Source organism: Emiliania huxleyi, assembly GCF_000372725.1.
Source record: "Emiliania huxleyi CCMP1516 chromosome Unknown EMIHUscaffold_142, whole genome shotgun sequence".
Taxonomy (NCBI): domain Eukaryota; phylum Haptophyta; order Isochrysidales; family Noelaerhabdaceae; genus Emiliania; species Emiliania huxleyi.
In genome coordinates, this window is record NW_005201176.1 from 70,812 (window position 1) to 81,148 (window position 10,337).

Consider the following 10,337-nt stretch of genomic DNA (forward strand, 5'->3'; position numbering starts at 1 on the left):
ATTCAAAAGATATAATTTGGCCCAATGAAAACTCCATTTTTTCCAAAAAGTGTAAACAAGTTTAAAATGAACCAACGTCTATACTCACAATTGGCACGCACTGGCACTAACACAGGTACACCACAGGAACCGCTATGTGTGTGCCGTTTCCGTGCCTAGTAAAAAGAAATCCGCGCTGGCGGCGCCTGGCGGCGCTCGCCCGCGCTGGCGGCGCTCGCCCGCGCTGGCGGCGCGAGGCGCTGTCGCGCTGTCGCGGCAATCGCGGTGCTCACCGCGCCAGCGATGTGGTCGTTCAAGCACTGCCCTGCCCGGCACAACCAGGTTAGTGGCACGGCACCCGCGGCGCTCCTGTGCTCGCGACGTGCCCGCGCTGCGCGTCGGTCGCGACCTACGCGCCGGCGCTCGGCGCACCCAAGTCCAATCTGGAGTTGATCGTTGCTTCCCTTTCGCGAGGCGGTGCGGACTGCCGGAGGCCTCGGTCTCCCCTCTGCCCGTGCGACTTTCGCTAACTCCCTCAGCGTAGATCGTCTCTCTTCGGCGCGCTCGAGCACGTTTGGCACCAAGAGGCTTTGATTCTTACGACCCTCACCCGCCAAGGCAGGTGTGCACTCTGCTAGTACTTGTGTACTCACACCACTACACTGTGGGGTGTGCCCGAGCATGATGTATGTGCGCGTCTGTGTGTGTGTGGGACAGACGTTGTTGTCCTATGCGCGGGGCTTCCCGCGGGGACCGAAGACGTAGCAGCAGCAGCAGCAGCAGCAGCAGCAGTAAAAAGAAATCAAGCCAGAAAAAAGAAAATTAGAATCAATGCCGAAGAGTCGCCGAAAGCTGTTTGTCACGCCTTGTTAGGGCGGCTGCCTTCTGGTTGCTGCATGGGTCTCACCGCCCGCCTGCCGCGCTCGTGCGTTGAGACCCTCGTGGGCTCCGTGCTCTGGCCAGCACTCTTTCCGATTGTGTTTCCATTATTCGTTCTCGTGTGGTCACCATTTCTCGCGCTCGGCCTCTGCAGCTCCGACAGCGCTGTCGGCGTGCCTCCCGCCCTCCTCGCCTGGCGTCGCCTTCCATATCTGCTTCCGATGGTGCTCCTCGTCGACCTGCCGATTGCCATCTTATTCTTCGCGACAAATCTTATCGAGCAACTGATCCTCCGGAGCCCCCTCATCCTCGCCGTCTACAGCCTCTGCCGGCGCGCCTCACAGCTCCCGAACCGCGAGCCGACGCTCCCCGACACCGAGTCCGGTCATCACGCTCGCGAACGGCCGCACGCAAACACCAACGACGGCGCCCGCTATCGCGAGCACGACTCCGTCTGGGCTGCCCTCGAGGGCGACGGCGACAAGGTCCGGCCGGGCGATGTGAAGCTGATCAGTCTGAACTGGCTCATGGCGCTGGCAGAGCGGGGCGACGTACTCCCGCGGCGGCAGGACCTGCCAGAGGAGGCCTTCTTAAGCTCTGCTCAGCTGAGGCGGATCGAGCAAGGCGCCAGGCGCGGCTTTGACCTCGCCGACTTGGAGGAGGCCTTGGAGCGGAACATCAAGGAGCCCTCCCTCTCGTCCTGGCTCGGCTTTTCCGCGAGCTTGTTCTTCGGCCGCAAGCGCAACCCCGACGGGCTGCTCCCGATAATCTCCGTCTCCTACTGCTGGCTCGAGGCGGCGCATCCAGATCGTGAGGGCCGCCAGCTCCAGCTGCTCTCCCGCAAGCTGCGGGGCCTCTACGGCGGGCGCGGCCTGCTCGGCGCGTGCCGCGAATACGGCTTCTCGGACATGGTGAGCTGCCTCCCGCGCCTTGCCCATCGCCACTCCCTTCCTCACCGCCACTCTCTCCCTGGCTCGCGCAGGGCGTGTTTCTGGACTGGAGCTCGGGCTACCAGAAGGACCCAGCGCTGTTTGCCGAGCGGCGCGCGTATGAGGCGAGCCGATCGGCCGCGGAGAAGGCCGCCTTCGATCGCATGCTGGACAACACGATGGTGAGCACACGCCGACCCCCTCCTTCTTCCCCTGATAGCGTCACAACATGCACCGCTCTCACGGCACGTTGGCTTTACATTCCGCATTAGGACCTCTGGTACGCGCACGCCTCGATCACGGTCGTGCTGCTCACGCAGCTGCCCGACGAGCTGCCCGCCGGCTTTGACCGGAGCCGGACCTACGACGCTCGCGGCTGGACAACATTCGAGCGGTGCTCCGCGGAGCTGGGCGCAAAGCCCGCCTCGCTGGGCTTTGCCAAGTGGAAGCTCGTCATCGACGTCGCCAGCGACGACGGCGGCGCTCAGCGGCGGCTCCCCGCGACTCCGGAGCGCATGGCGAAGCTGCTCGCCGCTTGCCGCTTCACCAACGGCGCCGACTCGGCGACCGTACAGGCGCTCTACGAGAAGACGGCGAAGACCGTACTGGGAACGGTCGAGAAGCTCTACTACATCGGTCTGCCGCTCGTGCGTGGCGACGCGTGGACTAGCCCGGCGCTGCTGGCGGAGGCGCTAAACCATTGCGAGAGCCTCCGGACCCTCGCCCTAGCTGGGAATCGCCTCGACGACGAGGGCATGGCGGAGCTTGCGGCGGGGCTCGAGGACCGCGCGCTCCCGGCGCTTGAGTTCCTCATCCTACCGGCAAACCGCTTCGGCGCGCGCGGCGTCGGCGCGCTCTGCGGCGCGTTCCCTCGCGGCGTGGCGCCGACGCTGCAGATGCTCGGCGTCAGTCAGACACCTATTGGCGACGAGGGAGCAGTGGCGCTAGCTGCGGCGCTAGCGACGGGCAAGCCGTCGCATGCGCTGGACTTGTCGTACTGTGATGTGGGCGACGAGGGCGCGATGACACTCGCGGCTGCCCTCCCGGCTGCAGCTCAGGGATGTCGCGTGATCGCCGCGAACAATCGGATCGGCCTCGCGGGCCAGGCGGCACTGCTAGATGCGCTCGAGGCGAAGCACGGGCCGCAGCTCCTGGGGCATGGCATGGCGGTCACTCAAATGAACTTGCTTCCCTGGTCGTACTCGCTCATGCGCGCGTTGGGGCTGGCGCCGTGTGCTCGAGAGCGGCCGAGCCGCCGCCATGTAGCATGTAGGCACACCTTTTAATGTGTAAGGTGTAGTGCAAAAATAATCGGTTTGCAAGAAGAGAACTACCCAATCAAGACACCGGCACGCTTCCGTTTGGCTCACATGCCCCCTCCGCGCTGCCGCGCAACGCCCGCTCAAAGAGCTCGAGATAGCCCGCCTACTCCCCAGAAGAAGCCGCCATAGAAGCAAGCTGTATGCGGTGGGCGGTTACGCCGGCGGCCAGCTCATCAGCTCGGTGGAGCGGTACGACCCGGCCACCAACGCGTGGCAGGCGTTGGCGCCGATGGCGACGGCGCGGGCCTTTGCTGTCGCGCTCCTGATGTAGAGGTGGATTTAGAGGTGGAGAGGTGAAGAACAGTGTGTGTACTTGTTACGTGAAAACCCGGACCCGGACGCCAGCACACACGGCTAGATTTCAGAAAGAAAGAAAGAAAGGAACCAGACAACCCAAGGGAGGGATGGGAGGACTAGATTTCAGCCCAGCAGATTTTCTCATTCTCCCACCGCCCCAGGCTTCAGCCCGCGCCACCCGCGCCGATGGCCTCTCACCGCATCGGCGCGCGCGTCGCGGGCCTCTCGCCAGCGCAGCTGTGCGCCATCATCGAGGCGCAGGCGGGCGCGAGCGACGCCGCGCTGCGCGTGGCGGAGGAGCACGTCGCTCGCCTCGTGGAGCAGCCCGAGTGGGTCCTCTCCGAGGTCCTCCTCTCGCCGGACCTCGCTCCACACATCCTCGCCCAGCTGCCGACCACGGAGCACGCCGTCAAGGGGACGTGCCGCGCGTGGCGCCGCGGCTGGAAGGAGACGCTGCCGAAGCGCGAGAGGCCGCGCCTGCTCGTGATCGGCGGCTACGGTGAGGACAACGACGAGTTTGTCAACTCGCTGGAGCGGTACGACCCTTCAACAAACGAGTGGGAGGAGGAGGCTGTGGCGCCGATGCCGACGGCACGAGATTTTGTTGGCACGGCGGTGATCGATGGCAAGCTCTACGCGGCGGGCGACAATAGTGAGGACGGCGCAACTTCCAATGGTGGAGCGGTACGACTTGGCTGCGAACGCGTGGGAGGCGGTGGCGCCGATGGTGACACCACGCGAGAACCACGACGTGGCGGTGCTCGACGGCAAGGTCTACGCTGTTGGCGGGTACATCGGCGACGACGACACCACCCTCAGCTCGGTGGAGCGGTACGACCTGGCTGCCAATTCGTGGGAGGCGGTGGCGCCGATGGCGACGGCGCGGGGCCATCACGCCGTGGCGGTGCTCGACGGCAAGCTGTACGCTGTTGGCGGGTACAGCGACGGCGGCGGCCGCCTCAGCTCGGTCGAGCGGTACGATCCGGCTGCCAATTCGTGGGAGGCGGTGGCGCCGATGGCGACGGCGCGGGCAGCTCCCACCGTGGCGGTGCTCGACGGCAAGCTGTACGCTGTGGGCGGATGGAACGGCGGCACCTTCAGCTCGGTCGAGCGGTACGACCCGGCGCTGGATGCGTGGGAGGCGGTGGCGCCGATGGCGACGGCTCGGTGCCATCACGCTGTGGTGGTGCTCGACGGCAAGCTCTATGCTGTGGGAGGCTACGACAACGGCTACCTCAGCTCGGTGGAGCGGTACGACCCGACCGCCAACGCGTGGCAGGCGGTGGCGCCGATGGCGACGGCGCGGGCCTTTGCTGTCGCGCTCCTGATGTAGAGGTGGAAGAGGTGAAGAACAGTGTGTGAGAAAGAATTGTGCGTTCGATCTAGTGAGCGGTTTCCTTTGCTGCGCGAGATCGAGGAAAGTGTTTTTCGCTATTCTTTTTCGCACGCCCTCCCAGGCTGCTACCCAGGCGGAATCGACCTATCAAGTGCTCAAGTGCTCAAGTCGGTAACCTCACACCCAGGCGTCGCCAAAAAGAAACGCGGAGCCCACCCTCACCCCCCCCCAAAAGCAGCTGGGCTAGGGCCTAGGCCTAGGGCTGGGCACCGGGACCTTCTCAAAAGTATCGAGTCAGTCGGTCGATCCTGTACCGTGTTTGTTATGACCCCCCTCAATGAACACTCCAGTGAGGGAGGGCGAGACGATCGAGGGGTCCCGTACCACGCGGAATCGACCCTATCCAGTGCTCAAGTGCTCAAGTCATCGAAAGTCAGTCGGTCAGTCAAAGTGGCGCAGTAGTCATCTGTCCGATGGAGGCTCATCTTGGTGGAACGCAGACGGCCGATCACGAGGCGAACGCTTCTGAGGATATTGCTAGGGATGTTGCCGGGGGGGGCCTCCGCGTGGCCAAACGCCCTTGGCAGCCCGCCGAGGATGACCGCCTCCTTGAGCTCGTGCAGCGGTTTGGTCCGCACCGGTGGGGCAAAATCGCGTCCCACCTCCCTGGCAGGATTGGCAAGCAATGCCGCGAAAGGTGTGAGCCCCGTGGCACACAGCACGGCTAGTTATCCGCCCAGCACCAGAACCTCCCAGCCCGGAGCCGCCCCCCACCACCACCACCGCTGGTAGGTGGCACAACCAGCTCTGTCCGAGGGTGAACAAGGATGAATGGACCGTGGAGGAGGATGCGCTGATCTTGCACCTTGTGCAGGAGATGGGCACCAAGTGGTCCAAGATGACGACGCTGTTGCCCGGCCGTACGGACAATGCCATCAAGAATAGATGGAATGCGAGGATGCGTCGCGAGAAGCGGCGGCAGAAGCGGTCGCCATCCCTCGCAAGACCCGAGGTGGACCCCATCGGGACGGGGAAGGCTGAGGAGGCCACAGGCAAGACCTCAGCCGACGAGGCGAAATCCTGCTCCCTGCCCGCACTGATCATCGACGACGGCACCTTCGCCACTGACCTTTTGGAGCGAAGTGCCTTTGCGATGGAGGAGCCTGTCTTCCCCTACCCCGTCGTCGCGACCGTTAAGGTGCCTGACGGCACCTTCGCCAATGACCTTTTGGACTCCCCCGTCATCACGACCGTCGAGGCGGCGTCAACGATCGAGGCGCCGGCCTGCAAGTCGCCAACCAAACGCAACCGCGGCGCCGCTGGCTTTGCGAGCCCGGCCTGCTTCCGTCCACCTCCAGGCTGCAGCTCCATCTATGCGCTTGCTGCGCGCGCTGAGTCTCCCGAAGGCCCCCCCACCGACGTCGCCAACTACCTCACGCCGCCCGCCAAACGCGCAATGTCCAAGAAGAAGAAGGCGAAGGCTGCGGTTCCTTCATCTTGCACCTCGAGTTCATACGAAGAAGAAGAAGACGCTCTGTTGTCCTTTGAGTTGTTCGACCAGCTCTCTCTGAACCTCAACAACGAGCGCGTTGACGATCTCGCGCACCTTGGCGGGCTGCACGATGAGATGTGGGTCCGGTGCGGGCATCTCGCGGACAGGTGGTTCGATGGATCGATCGTCGAAGCGCATACGCACTGGCAAGTGACTCAAGGAGACCAGGAGAGTTGCTCGACATGTGACCTCGTGGACCTGCCAGATTCGCCCGACCTGTCCGATCTCATCTCTGACCTGAGTTGATCCGACCTGGCACCTGCCCAATGCAACGTAGTAGTAGCCCAACCTAGTTCAGACAGTGCAATGTCCTCGCCGTACACCAGGATAGATAGGCGCCTTGCTGGCCGGGACAAAAAGGTCATCGTCCTGTATCTCTACATATGCCATATCTGAGCAGGCAGGGGCCCAGGGCCCAGAGAGTAGGCACGCCGCACACGGAGGGGTTTTGTGCGGAGTCGCTTAGGCGGCTCCGGTGGTGTGCCTGTGATAGTGCTAGCACGCGCCAGTTCGCACCTGTGTCGAGCCTGTCTGCTGTGAGAGAGAGTTGTCCTATTTAAATTCTTTTGTACTTGCACTGTCCTCTTCGTGGCGGTGAGCCAGGATGGCGCCGGGTTCCACCTTTTAGATACATAATTTGTATCGCGCGCCTTACATAATTTCGAGTTTCGTAACACCCACACGACGAGAGATAGTATATACCCCGTACCTGGGGGAGGGGGCCGCTGGACGCGCTGGAGAGACGTCAAGCCACTCGCGTGCGCCACACAAACACAACACAACGCAATTCCCCAAGGTGCCTCACCGCAGAAAGCTGCTAGACGTTGCTCGCGTCGGTCTCGCTCGACGAGGTGCGCGCGAGGCGGCTGCTCGCCGCTCCGCGCGGCGCATCCGACGAGGCGGCGCCGCCGTCGCCCTCGAGGTGCGCAAAGGCGTCCGCGAGGGCGTTCGCGCGCGCCTCGGAGGTGTTGTCCGCGTCGATGCCGGCGCAGTGCGTGATGGCGTAGGAGAGCTTGGCCTTTGCGATGTGGAGCGAGGTGTACTTTGGCCACTCGATGGAGAAGAAGCAGGTGTGCGCCACCGGCAAGTGCTGGTCGGGCGTGAGCGTCTCGAGGGCGTGGACCCGCATCGTCGCGTCGCCCCACTCTGCCTCGGTGAGCGGCAGCCTAGATGGGGGGAGGGGAGGCGGTCAAAAGGGAGGGGCGCGCCGCGCCACTCCGCCTCGGCCGAGGCGGCGGCCGGTTGCGCCCCCAGATGAACTTGAGGAAGGCGCGCCGCTGCTCGGGGGAGAAGGCCTGTTCACAGCGGCAGGTGTGAAGGCCGGCGGCGGCGTGCGGACCGGCCGCCCCGCCGGCGAGAAGAAGGGGGGGGAGGCCTCGAGCGCGCTCCAAAAGTGCTTGACGTGCGACTGCGACGGCGAGACGCCGACGCCGTACCGCGTGTGCCGTCGCAGCGCGGCGAGGTCGATGTCGGCGACGCCGCACGCCAGCCGCTCGAGCTCCTTTCCGGTGAGGAGGGCGAGCAGGCGGCCGCATGGGACGATGGAGGCGACGCCGGAGCGCATCGCCGCGTAGCCCGCGCGGCCCTCGGCCAGCCGCGCGGCGAGGGCGAGGCCGCAGTAGGCGTGCCGGTTGTGGAAGGTGACTGGCAGCGCCGCGCCGCCGTCACACAGCTCCACCAGCGAGCCGTCGGAGAGCTCCACCTCGAAGCAGTTGAAGAAGAGGTCGCCAAAGAGCGCCGCGTCCACGCCCTCGCGGTCGATGTGCCTCAGCGAGCGGAGCGAGTTTGCCGCCGCGTCGTCGAAGCCGGCGAGGTCGGCCTCGTCGAGGGGCGAGCCGACGAGCACCTTCCACACGTGCAGCTGTGAATAGTCCAGCTGTGAACAGTGCAGCTGTGAATAGGAGCACCTTCCACACGTGCAGCTGTGAATAGTCCAGCTGTGAACAGTGCAGCTGTGAATAGGAGCACCTTCCACACATGCTCGCACAGCTCGAGGTCGAGCACCGTGTCCCGCTGCAGCAGCGCGCAGCCGAGCAGCAGCCCGAGCATGCGCCACCCGTCGAGCGCTCGCGGAGAGCTCGCCGACGGGCGCGCCAAGAAGGAGGAGCGGTTGGAGCCGAGGCTGTGCTGCCCGTTCGGGCAGCGCTGCAGCAGCTCGGACGAGTCGGCCTGCAGCTCCGCGCACAAGTTGGTAAAGGCCTCGCGGTAGAGCCCGCCGTAGTCGTCGCCAGCCTCGCCCACAAACTTGACGCGGAACCCGCGGTCGCGCCGCCGCATCTTTGCCATGTCGGCGCCCCGCAGCCCGGTCAGCATCTGCGAGAAGAGCGTCCCGCTGTGCCTGTTCACAGCAGAGGGTGTGAAGAGACGCTGTGTTCACACCTCCTGGAGAAGAGCGTCCCGCTGTGCCCCGACTCGCGCCGCGCCGCAGGGGACCCCTCGCCGCCCCCCACCTCCACCGCTAGCGCCGACCCGCCGCCGCCGCTGCTCCCGCCCCCGCCGTCGCCGCCGCCGCCGCCGCCGCCGCGCCCTCCGCCGCCACCGCCGCCGCCGCCGCCGCCGCCGCCGCCGCCGCCGCCGCCGCCGCCGCCGCCGCCCTCCCCGCCGCCTCCTTCCTCGCTGCCGCTGGCGCCGCCGCCCTCGTCGCCCTCGCCGCCCGCGGCGGGCGACGCCGAGCGCGATGCGCCGCCCGCCGCGCGCTGCATCGCCTCCTCCGCCTCGAAGCGGTTGAGGCGCACAACGACCGCCTCCTTGGACTTTTGGATGGGTGGCGTGTCGGCCGCCTTGTCGGGCAGCCCCCCCTCCCACGCGCGCATCTTGACGTCGTAAAAGACGAGGTGGCGCAGCGCAGACAGCCGCCCCCCCAGCGTGCCGGGCGCGGCGCACCAGCCGGTGAGTGCATACGGCAGCAGCGCCTCCGCCTCGTGGTTGAGCCGCACCTACTCCGGACGGGGGGGGGGGGCGCGTGAAGAGACGCCGTTCACAGCAGCGCCTCCGCCTCGTGGTTGAGCACCAGCAGGGCCCACCGCGCCGCGATGGGCGCCGTGTCGCTCTCTGCCGTCGGAGCGAGCGCGGCGAGGGAAGGGCAGCTGCCGCCGAGCTTGGCGAGCTCTGCGCGCGCCGCTCCGGGCCTCCACGGCGCGAGCAGCTCTGCCCGCGAGACGTCCCTCATCCTATTCACAGCTGCACTGTTCACAGCTGGACGATTCACAGCTCTGCCCGCGAGACGTCCCTCATCCTCCGCTCGCTCTTGCCGCGCGTGGCGAGGTAGCGCGCGTACGCGATCAGCTCGAGGTCGAGCTCCGCGCACCAAGCGCCCCACCCGTCCGGCGGCCAGCCCTCGCACCCCGGCCCCTCGTTGCAGTCCCGCATCCACCGACCAACCACGCGCCTCGCGGCCGACAGCACCGCGGGCGGTGGCAGCGCGGCGGCGGCGGCGGCGAGCGGCGCGCGCAGCCTCTCCTCGCTCGCGGCGGCGGCGGCGGCGTACCCGTCGAGGACGGCGACAAGCACCGCGCCGAGATCGGCCAGGCGGCGCAGCAGCTGCGCCTGCCGCGGGGGCATGCCCACCGCGCCCGCGCCGGCGCCCGCGCCGGCACCCGCGCCGCCCGGTGCGGCCGCCGGCCCGAGAAGCGCGACGCGCGCCTCCACGGCGGCGCTGCGAGGCAGGTGCACCTCGGCGAGCGGGGAGAGGCCAGGCAGCGAGGCGAGCAGCTCGGAGTACAGCTGCGCGTGCAGCGGCAGCAGGTTGGAGGCGTCCCTGTCGGCGGCGTGCCACCGCACCGCGCGCGCGAGAGGCAGCAGCCGGGAGAGGCGCCAGCTCGCTCGCTGGTCCTCGTGGGGCGAGTGGGCGGCCGGCGGCGGCAGCTGCAGCAGCGCGAGCAGGATGGCGCACGCCTCGGGCTTGGAGCGGCCGAGCGGGTGCTGCAGCAGCGCGAGCAGGTCGTCGAAGACCTGGCGGGAGAGCAGCGCGGACGGCGCCTCGTCCAGGAGGAGCCTACCGCCCACCGAGACCGCCCGAGCTCACCCGAGCTCGCCCGAGCTCG

The 10,337-nt window shown here is 66.8% G+C and overlaps 3 protein-coding genes across 3 annotated transcripts; 2 read left to right on the plus strand and 1 right to left on the minus strand.

Moving 5' to 3' along the window:
- Positions 1 to 875: 875 nt before the first annotated feature.
- Positions 876 to 3,073, plus strand: EMIHUDRAFT_110912 (hypothetical protein; the record flags this gene model as incomplete). Its single annotated transcript, XM_005787426.1, has 3 exons — positions 876 to 1,769; positions 1,841 to 1,969; positions 2,060 to 3,073. 3 exons carry the CDS (start codon positions 876 to 878, stop codon positions 3,071 to 3,073), a joined length of 2,037 nt encoding a protein of 678 aa, XP_005787483.1.
- A 2,229-nt stretch (positions 3,074 to 5,302) lies between these two features.
- On the plus strand, positions 5,303 to 5,712 carry EMIHUDRAFT_46684 (hypothetical protein; the record flags this gene model as incomplete). The annotated part of the gene is made up of 2 exons (XM_005787427.1): positions 5,303 to 5,439; positions 5,535 to 5,712. Coding segments are annotated over 2 exons (315 nt in total), but the record flags the coding sequence as incomplete, so codon positions are not given.
- Positions 5,713 to 7,111: 1,399 nt separating this feature from the next.
- Positions 7,112 to 9,742, minus strand: EMIHUDRAFT_455391 (hypothetical protein; the record flags this gene model as incomplete). Its single annotated transcript, XM_005787428.1, has 6 exons — positions 9,505 to 9,742; positions 9,305 to 9,439; positions 9,030 to 9,230; positions 8,263 to 8,607; positions 7,731 to 8,113; positions 7,112 to 7,460 (listed from the first exon to the last, which is right to left on the minus strand). Exons 1-6 carry the CDS (start codon positions 9,661 to 9,663, stop codon positions 7,112 to 7,114), a joined length of 1,572 nt encoding a protein of 523 aa, XP_005787485.1. The 5' UTR covers positions 9,664 to 9,742.
- Between the last annotated feature and the right edge of the window lie 595 nt (positions 9,743 to 10,337).